Source organism: Medicago sativa, chromosome 2, assembly GCF_051527215.1.
Source record: "Medicago sativa cultivar Bolivia chromosome 2, Bolivia_mono, whole genome shotgun sequence".
NCBI lineage: Eukaryota > Viridiplantae > Streptophyta > Magnoliopsida > Fabales > Fabaceae > Medicago > Medicago sativa.
This window is the reverse complement of record NC_140750.1, coordinates 16,275,596-16,297,704: the sequence shown is the minus strand read 5'-3', so window position 1 is coordinate 16,297,704 and position 22,109 is coordinate 16,275,596. Positions and strand designations below refer to the sequence as shown.

Genomic DNA, 22,109 nt, shown 5'->3' with positions numbered 1-22,109 from the left:
ATAAAAATAGGGCACAAAAATCATAATATGCACGGGCCCCTCAAAACTGTAGGAACAAATATGAAAGTAAGACTATGTATACCCCTAAACATACCTAATTATTTAATAGTTGAAAACTGCATACCTGAACAGTGGCATATCCAGGACCCTGAGTCAGGGGGTGCAAAATTTTTGTCCTACATAATTTTGATTTTTATCTCATAAAAAAGTCATACATCTTAGTCTTCTAAATAAAAATCTAGCATTAATAAGACATTAAAGGAAATATTAGCATATGTCACTCTGTTAGCAATTTTATTTAAACTATGTCACATGTCATTTTGTAAGAAACTTATGATTGACATGTCAAATTAAATGTTTTCTTCATATAAGAAACATGCTACTGTAAGCATTCTTGTTAAATAATTACAAGACCTTCTATCAAAAAATGATTAAAGGATTTCTATTAAAAAAATATATTTATGAAAGACCTGAATAAACAACTCTAAATGAAAGCCAAATATATTTATATCTAGATAAAAATCTAAGACTAATAAGACAATACACTAGAATGGTTTTTGAGATTAATATCCATATGAAAATGTATTATTGTTTAAATTCCAATCATACATTGTTTTTGTTAGATCAAACCTATATTGAACAATTCATTCTTTTGTATTTTTTTACAAACAAACAAATACTTTTATTTTTGCAATAGAATATAATCATTATTAAAATAATAATTATAAAAATAGAATTTCAATCATAGTATAAAGTAATTTGCATCTCTACGATGAAAATTAACATGTGCTTGGAACATATCACCTATGCTAGTCTATACCATTCACAATCAATAAAATGTCTTTTCTACCATCAATTTTTTTTTTAAGTATACATGACATGTCACTTTAACATTCTCAATAAACTTTACATATGGTAGTCATTGACAATTGTTTGATTACATGCAATACTATGATAAAATTGTTTTAATTCATTGACAAATGTTACATTCACTCATTCATTTAAAATGTTCATAATTGGGTATGTTTGCAGGGTACACATAGTCGCACTCTGAGTCATTCCAGATATTTTCAATGTCATGTGAGAATTATGATTCTGGTGCTCAATTTTTTATGAGTGGGTGCGCGCGCGCGTGCGTGCTTGTGTGTGTCTTGATAATGTAATGTATATAGCTATAATGAATGATATCCTCTTCAAGGAATGATAAACTATAATGAAAGTGACAACCAAGACAATTTAAGTATACAATTTAGTGATAATGTAAACCATTCGCAAAAAAAGGCAAGGACCCAACAATTTACTACAAAAACACATCCAAAATAAACTTTTAATTGCATTAATTAATATCTTCTTCCATCAAAGTCATTTTTGAGTTATAGATTAGTGTCTCTAATAATATGTGTGTTTAAATTTGGTGTCTTCTACGCACAACTACACAAATTAATTTCTTGAGTTGGGTAGAATTATAATAGATGACAAAACTCTCCCTATTAATTTGGAATCTTCACAAATTCACAAGAACAAGAGAAAATATAGTCAAAAGTAAAAAATGCTAAGAAAATTACTTCTAGCCGTGAACCTTGTTGGTTGGTGTGATCAACACCCAACCCTATTTTATTTTTCTCCCACCTTTATTTTTGCATTGTATGTACTATGGCTTCACTGCCCTTGTGAAGAGCGCGTCGCACAACATGTCAACAACAAGGTTCATGGATAGTTTATTGGAAGTAAAGATAAATTTGCATGGATTTCAATCAAAAATTCCTTTCCTGTCTTCACAAATTCACAATCACAAAGAACAAATATAGTCAAAAGTAATAAATGATAATAAAATTACTTCTAGACATGAACTTTGTTGGTTGGTGTGATCAACACCCAACCTTATTTTATTTTTCTCCCAACCGTGTTATAGGATTGCATATACTATGGCTTCACAGCCACTGTGAAGAGCGTGCTTCACAGCCGCACAACATCAATTTATGAACATTTTAAATGAATGAATTAAAACAAATGAATGAGTTAATGTAACAATCGTCAATGAATTAAAGCATTTTTTTTAAAGTATTGCACATGATTAAACAATTGTCCATACTACCATATTTAAAGTTTGTTGAGAATGTTAAAAAGACATGTCACAATACTTGGAATTTATTTTGGTAGAAAAGACATTATATTGATTGTGAATGGCATAGACTAGCATAGGTGACCTGTTCCAAGCACATGTTAATTTTCATCATATATAGAGATACAAATTACTTTATGCTACAATATGAAATTCTATTATAACATTTTTATTTTAATAATGATAATATCCTATTGAAAAAATAAAAGTATTTATTCGTTTGAAAAAATACAAAAATAAAGAATGATCAATATAGGTTTGATCTAACAAAAATAAGGTATGATTCCTCTGAAAAAGACAAGATATGATTGAAATTTAAACAATAATACATTTTCATAAAGATTTTTTTTTTTAGGATACATTTTCATAGAGATATTAATATCTTTTCACCAATATAGTTTTTTTTATGGATTCCCATATGTTGTCTTATTAGCGTTAGATTTTTTATCTAGATATAAATATATTTGGCTTTCATCTATAGTTGTCTATTCAGGTTATTCATAATTTTTTTTTATAGAAATCCTATAATAATTTTTTTGATAGAAGGTCTTCAAATTATTTAACATGAATGATTAAAATAGTATGTTTCTTACATGAGAAAACATTTCACATGCCAACCATAAGTTTCTTACAAAATGACATGTGACATAGTTAAATTAAAGTTTCCAATAGAGTGACATATGCTAATATTTCATTTAATTTCTTATTGGTGTTAGATTTTTATCTCCATGTAAATATATTTGCCAATAGAGTGACATATGCTAATATTTCCTTTAATAATAACTGTCCATTAGGTCTACCAATTTGGCTTGTCTTTTTTGTTCCTACATCGCAAAATTTATTATAAAATCTAGAAAGGAACACATGTAGTGCTACGGAGAAACACTAGAAAGTTAGAAAATTTATCTTAGTAGAATGTTAAGAAGAACAAACACAAGTAGTGCAACGAAAACACTAGAAATAAATTTCTTCTAATCTCAATATTTTTTTTAATAAGTTAAAATAGTTCACCCAAATTGATTTTATAGAGAATTAAATTTAAGACATTGAGAGAAGCATACTCCAAAGTCTCAAGCTAGCATCTCCAGACCAATCAAAGTGGGTCTTTATTCTATCTCAATTATAAATCGTTATGTTTATTTTACATAGGTTAAAGTATGTAATTAAAATGGGCTATGCCTTCTTTTTGTATAAAAAAAATGTAATTGATCATTTGTGTAAGAGAAAGAAAAATTATAAGTTAATTTACAAAATTATCCTTTATTTATTGTATGAAAAATATATATTAAAAAATTGAAAGAAGATAGAGTAATATATAACTAATGGTATTATAAGTAAAATAAAATTAACATTTTATTAATAATGTAAAATGTCTTATAATTTAAGACAAAGTATTCTTTCATAAACAACTTATAATTTAAAATGGAAGGAGTGCGAAAGAAAGAGTTCACACACAAGTTGTGCTACGAAAACACTAGAAATAAACTTCTTTTATCTCAATCTTTTTTTAACAAGTCAAAATAGCGCCCCACCTAAAGTGGTATCAGAGAGAATCAAACTTACGATATTGAGAGGAGCACACTCCAAAGCCTCAAACTAACATTTCTAGACCAACCAAAGTGGATCTTTCTTTCATCTCAATTATAACTCGTTATGTTTATTTCACGTAGGTTAAAATATGTAATTAAATTGGGCTATGCCTTTTTTTTTACCAAAAAATTGTAATTAATCATTTGTGTATGAGAAAGAAAAATTATAAGTTAATTTACCAAATTATACTTTATTTATTGTATGAAAAATATATATTAAAAAATTGAAAGAAGATAGAGTGATATATACTAATGGTATGATAGGTAAAATAAAATTAATATTTATTAATAATGTAAAACGTCTTATAATTTAAGACAAATTTTTCTTTGAAAAACAACTTATAATTTAAAGGGATAAATATGTTTTTAGTCCTTACATTTTGTGCCCCTTTGAAGAATAGTCCCTACATTTCAGTAAATGTTTTTAAAATCCTCACATTTTATCTCCGTTATCAAAATTAGTCCCTGCTGTTAATTCTCTATCGGAATGCTGATGTGGCGGTTATGGGTCCCGATTATTTTAGGGTTAAATATATTTTTGGTCCCTACATTTTGCGTGACTTTGAAGAATAGTCCTTGTTATTTTAGGGATTTTAAAAACATTTATTGTACGTGTGCATTAATTTGTCTTTTTTCTTCCTTTTTTTTTTTGCTGTGGTAATTTTTTCTCTTTTGTTGAAATTGCACCATGATAAGTGAAACCTTAGAACTTTTTGAAGTTGATGGATTGTTTTGGCTATTGAGTTCTTTAAAATTCTTGTTGATGGCTTAATGATTCATGAGTCTTTTGTATTTTCTTAGGGACTTGACAAAAGGAACAAAATAACTTTGCTTGAAGCTCTACAAAAAAGAAAAGAAGGTAAATCTTAGTCAATGTAGCACTAAAACTTTATTTTAATATCAATTTATTAATAAATTAAATATTTATATTATTTTAACTTTGATTAATTATTTAATTATACCAACGACCAATCTAGAGCAGCCAAAATGGGTTACCAACCCGTTTAGGGCTGACCCGAACGAGCTTAGGTTATGTTGGGTTGGGCTAAAAAGTCTTGCTTAAATACGGACTCTAAATCCAAAAACAAAAATTATTTTTATTATTTTTTGTTAACAAAAATTAGCAAATAAGGAGTAACCAAATGTGAAAACAAACTGCAGAAATATTTGCGATCATACTATTATCGCACTGTTATGAGTATCTTTTGAAGCAAAATAATTTATTAGATGCACACTTTTTTTAGAGGAATTTTTTTTAAAAAAATTTTGCGAAGAATTTATTAGACACATACTTAGAAGCCATTGGAGGTGTCTAATATTCTTGTAAATTGGTCTGTTTGTAATGGGTTGAGTACCCTTGTACTCCCTATTAATAAATTATTTGATTATCTAAAATATGGTAAGCGATGTTAATTTTTTTTTGTTTTGATAAATTATTTGATTATCTAAAATATTGTAAGCGATGTTAATTTTTTTTTGTTTTGCAGAGTTGATGATACTAGGGTTCATCTCATTGCTTTTTTATTTTTCTCTAATAAATGATATCTTAAATGTTACGATCAATCTCATCCATAGTTGGGAATGTAATAGTTGTTTGCTTGGTATTTTTCTCTATATATTAGGGATTTGAGCCCCTTATATCAGTCCATGGATTTCACCAGTTGCACATCCTCATATTCATTTTAGCGGTTCTCCATGTGGTATACTGTGCTGCCACAGTTCTTCTTGGAAAATTTAAGGTTTTTGTGTTGGTTTAATACTTAATTTAATTACTTTCACAACCTATACATTTTGAGTATACTTAAAATGATATCATTTTTTTTCTTTGGTAGATACTGAGGATTGAAGGCATGGGAGGCGGAGATATCCTCTCATGGATATCATGGAAGGCATCGTGCACTTTTTGGGCAAAAACTCCCGTCTTCTATAGTATATAAAAGACGGGAGTTTTTCCCCAAAATGTTGCACGATGTCTGACTAACTTGGTTATGCAATTGGCAGACTGATATCATCATGAGAGGAGACTCTAGCCTAGGTATTGAATTAGAGGAAGGAGATAAAAAATGTACATCGAACTCTTGAAGATTTCTTAATGGCCATTTTGAATATATTACTTGCACTGGTTGTCATTCAAATTGAACAATTTCTTAATAGTCATTTTGAATGTAATGTTTCCACTTTTTATACATATATGCATTTTCATGTTGCACAATGGCTGATAGGCAAAGAAGGAATATGCTTCACAATGTCTGATTTAATTTTTTTTTTTTTTTTTCTGTTTGTGAATTTTTTTGGTGTCTGATTATGCTGGTTCCCTCTGCCACTGTCTGTCACAACTTGTGCAGTTCTTGACTATAGAACATTAGCAATTGTTGGTGATGGTGGTGTGAATGATGTAAGGATGGATCAAGCTGACATAGGTTTTGGTATCAACGGAAAGAAGGATTGCAGACAGCAAGGGCAATTGATTAATCACAAATGACATTGTGTGGCTTACAAATATCTAATTCATGCATCTTCTTCGTTTGTCGAACTTGTTTAAAATATCTGATGTATGATTGTTTCAACAAGTCTTTTGTTCAGTATTTTGAATAGGATCGTCGATTTGAGTCGAGGATTTATATTTTAAATCATGTCACTAGATTTTACTTGTCATCTTTTCATTTTGGATGGATAGACTAGCATGACGGTATATCTCCGTTGTAATTGCTCGTTTCTATAAGAGTTGATTAGTGTTGAATTAACCATATTGATCTCATTCATCTCTATTATGATAAATTTCTCTTTATTGTTAAAAAAAAAAAAAAACACAGACATAACTTGTGACTGAAAGAGAGGATATACTATAATGAAAATTACTTAGAAAAAAAAGGTTATCTTACACACATAAAGCACATAACATACACATCATGGCACAGATATGCCTAGCTAGCACTTCTCTTTATTAGTGAATTCCAATCACCACATTTCAACTAAAGTAACCCACATTCATTTAGATTGAACTAACCATATCCCCTTCCATTGATTCTGTAGAGGCCACAGTGGCAAGATCCAATTCAGAAGATTTCTTGTTAACAAAATTGCATTGTTTTCTAATTTCTCCTTTCGTTCCGGTAAGCACGCCAATATTACCCATTTTAATCATTGAATTTATAAAGTTCTGGAAGAAAACATTTTGGTTATTTCCAAAGTTGTTGACAATGCTAATGGTATCTGCACCTGGTGTTGAGAACAATTCTTGGTCACTTTGAAGCAAACCCTTTTTACCTTGAAGATTGTTGTAGTAGTTCTTGTCTAATTTATCGGGAGTTGTTGGGTCAAAATTGACAACGTTATTTCCAGGTCCATTCTGAGGACATTGTTTTTGCAACTGTTTTAAGTATGTTGGGTCAAGAGTTGGATCAGGTTTGCCAGTATTGTCGAAGTCGTATAATCGATCAAGTATGAAAAGGCAACGTGCTCTTCCTAATGTATGGGCACCTGAAATTGAAGCATTTATGTAAATCATATACTCTTCCATCATGTGCTATATAGCTCTAGGGATTAATACGATCTAGTATAAGATACACATTTTTTTTTTGAAAGAATTCGAGTTTGAATCATAGCTCGAACAATTCCTCATCAAAGTTCACTTACTTTTCAAAAAAACTTATCAGAGTCTTAACGGATGTAATTTGTTTTTTTTTTATCCGAGTGTTAAGATAGAAAAAATAAATTGTGCTTGTACACTTACAAAGAAATTATCTTAACGGATGCAATTTGTCTTTTTTTATTGGATAATTTATTCAAAAGTCAAAGCAAGTTAGTTCAAAATCAAATGGTGAATTTCAGATTAATTTTTAAATTCATTTTTTAAAAAAATAATTTATGATTGAGTAACCTACTCCTCTATAGACTAATTCATCAAGTCATGTGAAATCTAAAGTCGTGACAACTCTCCTCAATAGTTTAAATTTTAATATCACTATGGTTCATAATTAAATTCAAATTTAAAATCTTTATTTATGTAAACATCATGGAGACTCATATCATCTTATCTAAATGTCGTCGTTGGATAAAAAATTATATTTTATTATTATTATTATTTAGGAAATGGTGCATGTATTTGCATACCTGAGAGTGCTACAAGATCAACCGTGTTGAGTCCTTGATCAGCAAAGGCAGATTTAAGTTGATCTAAACTGAAGTTGGGACCTGGAAGATTTTGATTGGCAAGGGATTGACTTGCTGTTAGACTATCCCTTCTTCCCAATGGAACGATCCAACCTGGACCCCCACTCTGTGAATATACATAGATTTGTGTTATTTTAAGACCATACAATAAATAAATAAAAGAAGTTGATTCAACCATTATTATGTAAAATTACTAAAAATAATTGGCTTTTAACATATTTACCAGAACTGAAGATACTCCAGCTGCAAGTGTGAGAATATCAGCACAAGAAACTGTATTAGGACAAACTTTTTCCACTTTAGTCTTAATCTGATTGATAACATCCAATCTTCTTAAGGAGTTTACATTTGGACCAGCATCTTGTTCACTTTTAATAGTATCAGTGTTATTCAACAATACTGATGCATCACAACCCTGTTAAAACCATGAATAATATCATCAATCAAGTTATTTAATACTCCCTCTCAAAAATGTCATTATGTCATTTCACTTTAAATTACGAAAAAATTATTAACTTTGGGAACTATTGTTTATTTTTCATTATCATAAATACAAATGAAAGAGTATATAATACATACTTGAACGAAACAATCATGAAAGTGAAGCCTGATGATACTCGCAGGCATTCGAGAATCAGTCTTAGAAACCTTCTCTAAGATTTGAAATACAATAGATTGCAGTTGGGGACATGTTTTGGCGTAAAAATCTGGACGAAGTTGTGCATTTGAGGAGAAGGGTAGTCCTCCAAACACAACTACTACACAGCATAGAGCTGTCGCTATGAGACTAAGGGAGTTCATTTTTACCAAGCTATATGATATTGAGGTTGCTGTGGTTGATTAGGGAAGAAAATGTGTCTTTATTTATAGGCCATAACATGACTATAGGTGGTGGCTTGTGGTTGCCATGAGTGACATTTGATAAGAATATACATCAATATTTAAGATACACTTGTAAATTTAGTAATTATTTTTCTAGAAATTATGTAAGTCTTCAAAAATATAATATATAAATCGCATTATTATATATACGAATTTAAGGTGATGTGTGTTACAGGCCAGTGAAAATTGTCGTCACTTAATTATTATAGTACTCTGAATTCAAACCCTCTAAATTTTTCAACCTTTTCTTTTATGACTTTAGAAAGTGATTAGGATTTCAAAGCATATACTGTTGTATATGTATAGTGCAGTCGAAAGAAATTAATTGAACAAAGTAACTTAAATATCCATTCAAATTAATAAAAAGGGTGTTGCAGGGAATCAAACCTGTAACACCATGTTAAAATGCTCTCACCCAAACCATTTTTAGCCTTGTACACCAAAAAAAAAAAAAATCCATTCAATCCCTAAAAAAAAAAACTTAAATATCCATCCAAATTATCTATAAAGTGATAAAAAAAATGATTGGTAGTCAGATAGCAAATTAACTTATAGCTAATAATGTAGTAGATTGAATTTATACATATCATATATTATACGGTAAAGTTAACGGTTAAACTAAATAAATATCAAATGATATAAAAATATGGTTTTATGAAACAATTACCTTTTTAATTAAGATATCAAGGGTAAAATTGAGAGAAAATGCTACAAATTATAAGTTCAAATGTTACTTGAAGAAGTGTATCAAACAACTTTATAACCTAGTAAAATTCGAAAATTGGCTTTGACAAACAGAGTTTTTTTGTTTATTTTTACAAACAGAGTTTAACTCTTCGGTGATAACAAAACGTTTTTGTATCTCTCCATTGTAAAACATTAGGGACCATTCATGATGGTCGTAAGATTTTATTTTAAAAGTTAAATTGAAAAATAAAACATGTTCATATAAAATGAGGTTAAAATAATTTTTTACTTTATTTGAAAATGTTTTCACTTAAATATCAAAACAATAAAAATAGATTTTATAATTTCCATTTTTATTTGGAGGCTAGCATGTGACCACTAATAGTTGCCGACAACTACTCTAATCACCTCCAACCACCAGTTTGATCACCACCAACCATCACCTCGAGCACCTCCGACCACCACTTCAACCACTTTCGATCTCCAATTTCACTACCACATTACTAACCATTACGACTAACACTCTAACCACCGACAACCACCATTTAATCAACTTCCAATTACAAGTTTGACCACCATTGACTATCACTTTGACTACGACTGTCACCATTCCAACTATCATCTGATTACTATTCAATTCACCATTGCGATCACCACTCTGATCACCACCGATCACCACTCAGACAGTTGTATGAGCCACCACACTTCATTTCTTTATGATGAGGCGTACAAAACTAAAACAAAGGATTATTGGTGTTTTGGCCAATGATGTTGTATTGTATGGACCCCATAAAATCCAATAACTATTGCTTAAATTGTATTTACACCGACGTCAATGTTTGTGTAGTCACACCCTAGATTTAAATTATTTAGTGCACACATGGTGATCCACTATTCCCATGTTTTAGTATTTTCACATAGTTTCATAGTTATCTCATATCATGGATTTAAGGTCTTTAAAATCATCCAGAGTGGATGATTTAAATTTTAAAGTCAGTTTCACACATTAAAATGGTCTTGTCTTATTTTCAATAAGAAGGTACATATCTATTACATTGTCATGTCAGAACAACCGAAAATCCATTAACAAGTAAATAGAAAAAAGTAAAAAAAAAAAAAGAAAGAACTCTTCAATGATTTGAATTTGTGATCGTGACCATACAAGAATTCTCCTCGATGTCCATTAAAGGATCTGACTTTCATACATCGATTTTGCAATTCTTTTTTACACATATACATCTATACAAATCAATTCATGATGCCATCTTTTTAGATTAGTTTCTAAAATATTTACATGGTTTAATTGAACACATATGAAAATAAGTTTTACAGTGTATATAAATCAATATCTCCTTAAAATGATGTATTATTATGATTAAATATTCCTTTAAAAAAACATATGACTATTGTCAAATAAGGTCAAATGTCTTGCTGAGCCGAACATGGGCTCTCGTGTCTCGACCAGGATTTGTTCCTATAGTCTTAATTTTCCCGGAATTTACGTTGTTAACTACCCTGTTGTTTTCTTTGACAGAATCTTTGTGGAGTTGTTATTACTAACTCCTATTATATTATTATTATAATATAAAATTTGGGCAGGGGATGAGTTGTTATAGTTTACAAATGGTACGTATTGCATTAAATTATGGTGGGGTTTAGCATGGGAAAGGAGAATTGGTTCCCACCATGGGAAAGTTTTTTTTAACAGTTGGATTAAGTAAAGAACACATTATTATCATACACTCTCAACACTAGATTACTTTTTTCTTTCCCTTTCACCATTGTCTTTGACCCACGGTTCTGGAATTTTACATTCACTTTCAATGAAGAACAACAACCTGAAACCACAACAAGAACAACATGAGTGCTATCATCATAATCATCATCAACAACATCTCAAATGGCACAATAACCAATAAATCAAGAAAAAGAAAATCAAGGGTGTCCTTATCACTTGTTCAATCAGCACAATAAACCACTTTGAGTCCAACAAAAACCACTTTTAACTAATCCCACAAACCATTTTCTTCCCATTTTAGTTTCAACATCCCCTCTCCTAATAATTTTCCAGTAAGTTTCTTCCATTATTCTTCATTCTTAATTTATGCATGACTGATATTTTATTTTTATTTCTATGATTATGCAATAATTAAATTCATTGTATTCAACCAATCGATGAGAAAATTTCTTAAAAATTTCAGCTCATCATATTATTACGAATTTGATATATTTCAGATTCATTGACATACCAAAAGAAGAGACTAAAATATTGGAAGAACCCTAGCCAGTTGAATTAAGATGGGGAGAGGAAAGATTGTGATTCGAAGGATTGAGAATTTGACTAGCCGTCAAGTGATTTTCTCAAAGAGAAGAAAAGGGTTGATGAAGAAAGCTATTTTTGCTTGTTAGGGATTTTGTGGTTTACTAATTTGAGTTTTCAACACATGACGATTGAATTTGGATTGTCCTTTAATTTTAGTTTTCTGGATTTTTTTTAAGAACAACACTATGGGTTCAGTCTCATGTTGGATGAATTGCAGATTTGCATGTTGAAGATGATGTGTGGAAAATATATGGCGTGGACAGACCATCATAAAATATGTGCTACTCCTTAATCTAACTGTTAAAAAAAACTTTCCCATGGTGGGAACCAATTCTCCTTTCCCATGCTAAACCCCACCTTAAATTATATATAGTTTGTGTGTGATTTCGAAGTTGTGTTAGTCTATATCTAGATAGATATTTTATTTTTCTGCCCCCTCTCATTTTTCAATTTTAGCATTGGCTTTTCTCGTTTGTCTCTTCTACACTTATTAATTTATTCAACTTGGCTTACTTTTTGATTCAGCAGCCTCCCAAAAAGACTTCAAGTATTTCCCTAACCAATAAAATATAGTCTAAAATAAATTTTTTTTTGAACGAGAATATAGTCTAAAATATTAGTGTGTACACCTATATTACTACTTGATTATGTGAATGATTTATTTCGGTTTCATATTTTTTTATACGTGAGTTTAAACCGTAACAAGTTCATGTATGATTTTTATTTTGAAATTTTTATTGGGAAAACTTTGTACCTTATATAATAATTATTTTAAAGTTTGGCGAAATGATAAAAACTCTCCTTAAAAGTTTTAACGTTGTTGTATGTCTAAGACTGAATTCGAACTAGTATATTAGTTAAGTTAGAAGAAATATGTGTCATCTCATATGAACACTCTTAGATAAACATTTTAAATTATTGACAATGAGCTGGATGATTCATGTGGCAATTGTAATAAAATGGGAAGATAAACTTGAAAAAATTGTTAAAGAAAATGTTAAAGAGTATATTCGATTAAATATTCTCTTATATTTATTAGTTGTAGTAAAATTAAAATAGAAAACAATATTGAAAGTAAACTGTCATAAAACTGCTTTTTTTTTTATGAAAAAAAGTTTAGGTGGGTTCGGCTCCGGTCACCACCAGGGTCAGGGCACGCCTCCGGACCTAAAGGGCATAGAAAACAATATTGAAAGTAAACTGTCATAAAACTGCTTTTTTTTTTTATGAAAAAAAGTTTAGGTGGGTTCGGCTCCGGTCACCACCAGGGTCAGGGCACGCCTCCGGACCCAAAGGGCACTTATAGAGGTACTTACAGTTCACCCACCAACACTGCCCTCACATCGGCAGAGGGAATCGAACACACAACCTTCTGTAAGGAAGTGACCCGTTCCTTACCAACTGAGCCAACGTGTGTTGGGGTCATAAAACTGCTTTAATATAAATAGTTAGTTGTCTATTTCATCTTAAACTTTTTTCCCGGAATAGATCATAAAATCTTATTGACGGTGATGTTTTCCATCCAATTTTACATGTGGCGTGCCTTCTCTAAATAAATAATCCTCTGTCCATTTTTATATTTTGAAATAAATTTTGAAATATGCATGTCAATTTACCCTACAACCTCTGGTGGCCTTCATGTCTTATGCACATGTCCAACTTGAAGGTTATCATGGTTGAAAGTATTATTTGCATTGGGTTTCCGCAAGGTTAGTCATTGAAGGTTATCTTGTTAAGGTCTTATCAATGAATTAATTGGCTGGTTTTGATTAACAACGCTGGCTAGAATTTGGTTCCCTTGTACCTCTTATGGAATATTGATGATTGAATTGTCACATTAATTGGCTTCTCTAGTCTCCAGCTTCTTAGCTATTTGAACCTCATTTTGAACCATGTGTTTAGCAATGTCAACAAGTTGTCGAATAGCCTAATAGATGATGTCATATATCCCCATGCAAACTTTTGTCTAGTAAAAGATGTTATAATCTCTGTTGTCAAAAGTGGTTGTGCCGATCGCTATAGCGGTGTTGAGTGACAAAATTAGGTTCCCCGTGCTACCTTGTGTTTGCGGGTATTGGGAGTGGAAAGCTGTCAAAGCGGACCACTGTGTAGCGGTTCGGCACGACATTAACTCGACCAAAGCGACCGCCTCAACCAGGTTAGTTAAAATTGTGAGCCATCACATATAAATGGACGATTGGTAATGTAATTTTAATAATAATAATAATAATAATAATAATAATAATAATAATAATAATAATAATAATAATAATAATAATAATAATAATAATAATAATAATAATAATAATAATAATAAACTTTTTACTCTATTATTTTTTATTAATAAGTATACAATTTATTTTCCTTCAAAAAAGTATACAATTACATTGTTCAGTTGGTATGTAGTTTTGATGTTCAACCTGGTATACTATCTTTTATGACTAATTAATGAATTTTGATAAGAGCAATGATATTTATCAAGAAAGATTTTATCAAGAAATTGTTCCGAAATTAATGTTAGCCAATAAAATCTCAACCTGGCCGGAAATCATGGAGTGGTGGGTGTTATGTATTTTTTTTTTTTTTTGAAACTTTAATAAATAAGATTAAAATCTAAGGGTGATTATTTTGTCATGTCATTCTTGAATTCATCAAGAAAATCCATTCTTGATATCTAGCATTTTCCTTTTGATAATGTTTAAGGTATTTTAGTATTTGGGGTATTTTAGTATTAAATGTATTTGCAGTTGTGCCACCAAAATAGCAGCTGTTAAGCACTCCACTACCACACCGCACCAATTTTTGGATTGACTGTGTTGCATTTCTGCATTAACAATAGAGGTGGTAATTACACCTGGAGTCTTAGGTTTTTCAAATGATTGTACCTCATAAATGCAAGGAGGAGCCACAAATGTTTGTGAAGGCTTGTTCAATCGATGTTTGCATGACCTAGTTGTTGATGATGACATTTGATTCATACAAACTAATACTTTTTCCATACCTTAGGTGCATACGTCCAACGTAGTCATGATATGGGAAACTGAATTTTTTAGTGGTAAAGGTCATATTATTCGACTAGGCGTGCCAAATTTGTTGATTAAGCAAGAATTTAGCCAAGGTTCGGTTGAAGTCCTCAACTCTGATTCTATTTTATTCAAGCGATTAATATTGAGGGAGGAATTTTTTTCCTTAGTTATGGGCTACCCAACTAAGGGACGGTTTTTTTTTTTTTAGCTAAGGATCCTCTCCATAAGAGTGTTGGGTACAATTTTTTATGATTTTTTTAGGTACAGTACGAAATACATAAAAAATAGATAAGATTTGACCGATAAAAGAAATAAAAATACTAAATAAGCTTTTTATTTTGTTTGATTGAATTTGTCTAATTACAACGTGCGAATTGCATATTTATATGCAAAAAATATGCCTATTAAATGACTTGGTCTACAGTGTCACGCCTCTGCTCGGCTAATTTTGCAGGTAGTGCGTGATTTTCCCTCTTTGGGGGGGGGGGGGGGGGGGGGTCGTAGCTCCCCACATTCTGCAAGTGTCCTCTTTCACAACATGATCGTTGACACATTCCTTGGCTTACGAATTTATCACGAATGTGCCTCTTCCTCACCTCTCTTTGGAGTTAGTGATGCTACAAAGATGGAAAATGGATTGTATGCATCATTGTCTAGTCAGACTTAGTTTTGACTTATTCTGAGACAATTACGACCGACATACCTAATAGTAGACTTAAGAAAGAATAATTAGTTTTCGTCGATCATTTATCCTAGCATTCTCCTAACTTTCCATCAGTTTGGAGGTTTCTTTACCTAAAGTTCAATTGCATGTTTGCCTATGTCGGCTGACATAATATTTAGTTTTAAGTGTAAATAAGATTGTACAACGTACACCATGAATGCATGAGCACTCGATTGCCATCTCATTATATAAAAGTGTACAACTTACATATCATACATATTATGTAACATATATAAACATGCCACTCAAACATATATTCATTAATCATATGTGACAACATTTTCACAATAAATATATATTTTATATATTTACTCAAAATCATATGAAAGTAAAATTAACATATTTATATCATATTGATCACATATAATCCCAGGTGGACCCACAAGTCATCTCAGCATTGTCATTTAAAAATAATCATACACACAACACACAAACCATCCAAAGCATTTATTTAAGTACATAATGTTGTTAGAGAACTTCCTTACCTCTACAACTCTCCTACCCAACACATGTACGACTCTATGTCACTCTGATGCTATGTGACAATTCAATATCTTAGATGAATATAAAACTCTAAGAAAAACTTCCTAACTGGAAAGTTCAACTTACTAGTTGAGTAGTTGTTCATGTGACGACAAAGCTTCTCTTTTAAAATTTCATATAAAAAATTTCTGACATTTTGAAAAAACGAAATATTTCCAAATTTTTCTCGCGATATTATTCAATGCCTTAAATCTCATTTCAACTCATAGTTAGCAGTGAAAAACATATAAAATTTAGGTTATGTGAAACATTTTTTCAAATCAACTTGCGTCTTTATTTTTCTCAAAATAGTTTGAGTCCTGCAACCTTAGGCTCTGTTTGGATTGATGGAACAGAGCAGAATATGATGGAACGGAACGGAGCGGAATGGAATGGAATAGAGAACCTATTCCATTGTTTGGGTAATGGAACATATTTACCATTCCATTGTTTGGAAAGTTAACAGAATGTAATGAATTATAACATTTTTATTCCAATTTTACCTTTTTTTGAAAATATTATATAAAATTAAAACATATTATCTTCTATTAAAATAATTGCTTTTTTTTTCACAAATTAAAATAACTGTGTATATAAATAATAAGGACAAAAAGTTGAAGTCTTATGAGATATATAAAACTATTTTGTACACTTTATCCCCCTATTTTCTCGTAATTGTTATAGTTCAAATTTTGTTGCATGGTTGTATTGTCTCACTATCAGGAAAGAAAAACCAACGTAAAAGAAGAATGAAGTCGCAACAAAGCAAGCACGCAGTATGCAAGAATCAATTGCAGAACAAAGGAGAAGGAGAAAGTATAGAAAGTGATGAAATAAATAATAAAGAGGGATAAAATGTAATTATATTATGAAGAAAGTTCATTCCATTCCATACCTCCCAAATTCGATGGAATGAAAAACATGAAGAAGCGGTGGTATAGGATGGAATGGATTCCATCATGTTCCATCCCACTCCATTAAAATTTTACAAATCCAAACAATGGAATGTGACAAAATACCATTCCATTCCATTCCACTCCATTACATTCCATCAATCCAAACATAGCCTTAAAGTAGATAAAAATAACCCACATTTTTTTTATTAGAGTCATTTTCTAAAAGTTTGTCTGCTCCAAACATTTTTCACAAGACATTTTCACAAATCAAGGTCTCCAAAATATTCGGAAGGTTAAGTATAATTTTGGAGAATATTTTCGATAGATCCTATTTTGTGTTTAGAATGTTTACCAAAGAACCAAGATCATGCAACATACACAAGTTCACATAAAAAGTATTTTTAAATTATTCAGTTCATTAGACATTCATTATAGACAACAAATAAAAATGAGAGGAGTTTAATTTTCAAACAGTGATTTAGACATTTTTTTTTAATTCATAACTCAACAAAAAATATAGTGCTAAATAATTCTAAACTAAGATTATTACATTCAACATACAAACATGAGTCTTATCTCGATAACTAAGGTTCAAACAGTGATTTAGTCATTTTTTTTGTAAATTAATAACTCATAACAAAAAATATAGTGATAACTAATTCTAAACTAAGGTTATTGCATTCAATATACAAACAATGAATCTTATATCTCAAGATAAATGAAGTTCATTTAAAAGATTGAGATCTTTCAACATATGTTTTTCATATGCATCGGCTAGAGCTTAAGAATCTGGATTAGTTCATTTTAATATTTTCTATAGGGATGGTTTTTTATTAGTTAAAGCATAATTAACCTATGACAATTGTTTTATAGGGAATTTATCATTTTTACCTTAAGTTGTAAGACTAAACTAATTGGAACATTAAGTGTGGATGGATTACGGAAGAAAGTGGACTATGAAAATAAAGAGAAACTAAGCATGTTGTTATATTTATGACGGTGTCCCGTTTTTATTTTTATTTTACTTTAAGAATAATTTCCTTTCTTGTTTTTTTAATATTTTTGAGTCACAGAAGCTATATGCCTAGTGTAAACTTTGTAATTTAGAATAGCTTCAAAAATCGCATGCATACTCATTTTGTAAAATCAATGACACACCAATTAAAATGAAAAAAAATGTAATCAATAAGTATATTTTTTAGGTTAGTCTTATACTCCAATAAAAAAATGCTACACTTATAATAATAAAACAACCCTTATTATCCCTTCAAAAAAAAAAAACTTATTATAATTGATATATTGGCCCAAATATGAATATATATATATATATAAAATCTATATTAAAATAATTTTCTCAAAGAGCTTATAAGACCATCTGCAATAGAGCACTCCATATTGGGTGCTTAAGTGGGCCATGCATGTACATATCATCTATTTTTTTAATTTTCAATGATATTACTTAATAAGCACACAATCTCTCCAACCCAGCACCTCAGAAAAAAGTTAATAAATAAATCTTATTAATAACTCAATGTCATTGTATTTTAAAAAAGATTATTGGTTTGTGTACAAATTATTATATATGGCCCACGAAAATTAAAGAGAGAGATGGTGCTTATATAGCCACCCTTCTCTATAAGCACCAAATAATTTCTCTCCACAATGAGAGTGCTTATTAATTCCGATGTTGAATAGATGAAGCACCCACCATTGTGGATGCTCTAAACATATTATTTGTGGTTATTGAATACTAATAATACATGTTTGAATTGATAGAGACATGTATACTTACTTTTGTTATAAATTTGTTGTAGTTCTCTTTAGAAATATTTTATTTCAATTTAAGTTGTATTAAAACAACTTATAATTAGTGTTTTGCACGAGTTTTATATTTAAGGCTATATGCATTAAAAATAATGATACACACATACAAGCACGCATGCACGAACACACGCACACGCCCACACACCCGCTCATAAAAATAAGTTGCCATCTCATCTCATCTCATTATATAAAAGTGAACAACTTACATATAATGGTCAAGAACATTAGCAATTGGTGATGGTGGTTTGAATGATGTAAGTACTAAGGATGGAACAAGCTGACATAGGTTTTGGCATCAATGGTAAAGAAGGATTGCAAACAGCAAGAGCAGCTGATTACAGGATTGGAAGGAAGCATTTTTTTCATATTTTTTTTTTATTTGAGGTTAAGTATTTGTTGGTTTATTGGTTGACTCTCCAACTAGGTTGGTTAAACTAAACTATAGGTAGCTATTCATAAATGTTCATTACTGAATTGACTTAACATGAGGTTATCAACTTCATTTTTACTCTACCGTTTATGAAGTATTTATTTTAAGAAAATGCTAACCGGTGCCCCCATACTCCAGCCAAAGATACTAAAAAAGGAAGTTATATAATAGTTATTGCATTGTAAATTGTGTAATCAATCTATTAGAAGTCAAAATAATTTCCTTTTCAATTTATACCTTCCATTTTTGGTATCCTTGCCCGGGGACACCGGTTAACACCCTTTATTTTATTATGAATTATTAGTTAAGGTCACTTGAAGAATTTATTTTAAAAATTTATTATAATATAATAACCAATTATAAATCCTAATGATTTTTTATTCTAATATTTTGTTATGTTTATTGAGTAAACTAATTTTATAGGTAATTTTAATTTTAGAATTTATTGTTGAATGAGATTTACATCTAAAAAATATAATACATTTAGTGACACTCTAAACCGTGGGTAAAGATCTAAAGCATATAGAGACGACCACGTAGCATTGACAAACAGACATAATTCCGTTGCCATTCGTTGAGCATAATGCACGGCTATTGTGGCCGTCGGTAAATGTATTCGCGCGACCTTTTGCTACGGATATTGGCCTATAGTGACGGTTTTTGTCTGTCACTACAAATCAAATTTCTTATAGTAGGTTACAATGGACTTATAAAATTATCTTGGATGAGCAAGGATGGAGGCATGAGATTTGGTTTGTGTTGAACTTTTGTTTTCCACAAATGTGTAGCACTGTAGAGCTTAGAGGGGAGGACATTTGTTAAATTGGGAAGGCAAGGGAGAATTATTTAAACATCATTGATTTGGAGTAGTTAAAGAAATCAAGTGCTTCATGACATTGACCGAAAAGGCAAGAAATTAAAAAGGATTCATGACAAATGAATGAAATTTGTATTAAGAAAGGAAAATGGGGAACCAATATGTAATTGCTAGCAACCAAATTGTGATGGCAATTGATGAGCATTACATGATTTGTCTCGAGGTACAATTGAAAGAAACATACTCCCTCCGGTCACTATTATTAGCAAATGTTATTTTTTAGGTTCATTCAATAAATGATGTCTGTAGTCTATATTGTATACCACATACATCATTTATTAAATGAATCTAAAAAGTATAAATTTGCTTATAAATGTGACCGGATGAAATATGTAATAGAATAATCCATTCAATACGCGTTAATGAGATTTAGTGACAATAAATGGAATGTACTCAAATGAGATCAAATCACATGGGTAAAGAAAACAATATTTATGGCAATTGATGAGCATTACATGGTTTGTCTCGACGTACAATGGAAATAAACATATGTAATACTCCCTCTGTCCCTATGTCTAAGCACCTATTTGACTAAAAAATTGTCCCTAAACGTAAACCCTTTTTTAAATTACTAGATGTATTTAATATTTTTTTCTTAAACATACCCTTAATTAATATTACTAACTTTCTCTTGGAATATGAAAAGTCAAATTTAATACATTTAAACAAAGGACAATTTGATAATATTAACACACATCCAAAAGTCAAATTTAATACTACCTTTGTCCTTAATTATATGGCCGTTTTGGAAAAAATAACGGGAATTAAGAAAATTAAAAGTGATAATAAATTTTTTTGTAATTACTACTGTTTTTACAATTTTATACTTTAAGAGAGAGGGTTGGTGTATGTTTTCAACATAACATTTAAAGTTGATTGAAGAAAAAGATGTAAAATAAATAATTGTATGTTGGTAAAGAATTAATTAATGTACTTTGGAAATACCGAAAGGGTCTTATAAAAAGAGAATTTTTTTCCTCAAAAATGTCTTATAATTAGGGACGGAGGTAGTACATTTACATTGTTGCCGTGCCCATATAGAGATGCAAATAGTGATGAAAAAGTCCATCATGGGAAACTTGTCTTTAATGAGCATAAATATAGTGATTTAGACATTTTTTTGTAAATTAATAACTCATAACAAAAAATATAGTGCTAACTAATTCTAAACTAAGGTTATTGCATTCAATATACAAACAATGAATCTTATATCTCAAGATAAATGAAGTTCATTTAAAAGATTGAGATCTTTCAACATATGTTTTTCATATGCATCGGCTAGAGCTTAAAAATCTGGATTAGTTCATTTTAATATTTTTTATAGGGATGGTTTTTTATTAGTTAAAGCATAATTAACTTATGACAATTGTTTTATAGGGAATTTATCATTTTTACCTTAAGTTGTAAGACTAAACTAATTGGAACATTAAGTGTGGATGGATAATTTGATGGTTAGCGGATTCATTCATCTACTATTTGCGCAATTGGTACACTTGGTTTGATTACGGAAGAAAGTGGACTATGAAAATAAAGAGAAACTAAGCATGTTGTTATATTTATGACGGTGTCCCATTTTTATTTTTATTTTACTTTAAGAATAATTTTCTTTTTTGTTTTTTTAATATTTTTGAGTCACCGAAGCGATATGCCTAGTGTAAACTTTGTAATTTACAATAGCTTCAAAAATAGCATGCATACTCATTTTGTAAAATCAATGACACACCAATTAAAATGAAAAAAAATGTAATCAATAAGTATATTTTTTAGGTTAGTCTTATACTCCTTGCTCAAAAAAAAAAAAAAAAGGTTAGTCTTATACTCCAATAAAAAAATGCTACACTTATAATAATAAAACAACCCTTATTATCCCTTCAAAAAAAAAAATCTTATTATAATTGATATATTGGCCCAAATATGAATATATATAAAAAAAAATCTATATTAAAATAATTTTCTCAAAGAGCTTATAAACATATTATTTGTGGTTATTGAATACTAATAATACATGTTTGAATTGATAGAGACATGTATACT

At 30.1% G+C, this 22,109-nt stretch overlaps 1 protein-coding gene and 1 long non-coding RNA gene across 2 annotated transcripts; one reads left to right on the top strand and one right to left on the bottom strand.

Moving 5' to 3' along the window:
* Positions 1 to 6,552: 6,552 nt before the first annotated feature.
* LOC146944985 (peroxidase E5-like) lies at positions 6,553 to 8,722 on the bottom strand. The gene is made up of 4 exons (XM_085743365.1): positions 8,464 to 8,722; positions 8,108 to 8,299; positions 7,825 to 7,990; positions 6,553 to 7,191 (listed from the first exon to the last, which is right to left on the bottom strand). The coding sequence occupies exons 1-4, from the start codon at positions 8,683 to 8,685 to the stop codon at positions 6,704 to 6,706; spliced, it is 1,068 nt and encodes a 355-aa protein (XP_085599491.1). The 5' UTR covers positions 8,686 to 8,722; the 3' UTR covers positions 6,553 to 6,703.
* A 2,535-nt stretch (positions 8,723 to 11,257) lies between these two features.
* On the top strand, positions 11,258 to 12,051 carry LOC146944984 (uncharacterized). Its single transcript, XR_015026200.1, has 2 exons — positions 11,258 to 11,523; positions 11,689 to 12,051. It is a non-coding gene; the product is annotated as an uncharacterized LOC146944984 (long non-coding RNA).
* The last annotated feature ends 10,058 nt before the right edge of the window (positions 12,052 to 22,109 follow it).

Coding starts and splice junctions, on each gene's coding strand:
- LOC146944985 (XM_085743365.1), bottom strand. CDS start 8,685: ATGAACTCCCTTAGTCTCATAGCGACAGCTCTATGCTGTGTAGTAGTT. Junction 8,300..8,463: donor TTCATGATTGTTTCGTTCAA/GTATGTATTATA, acceptor TGGTTTTAACAG/GGTTGTGATGCATCAGTATT. Junction 7,192..7,824: donor TGATCTTGTAGCACTCTCAG/GTATGCAAATAC, acceptor CTTCAATTTCAG/GTGCCCATACATTAGGAAGA.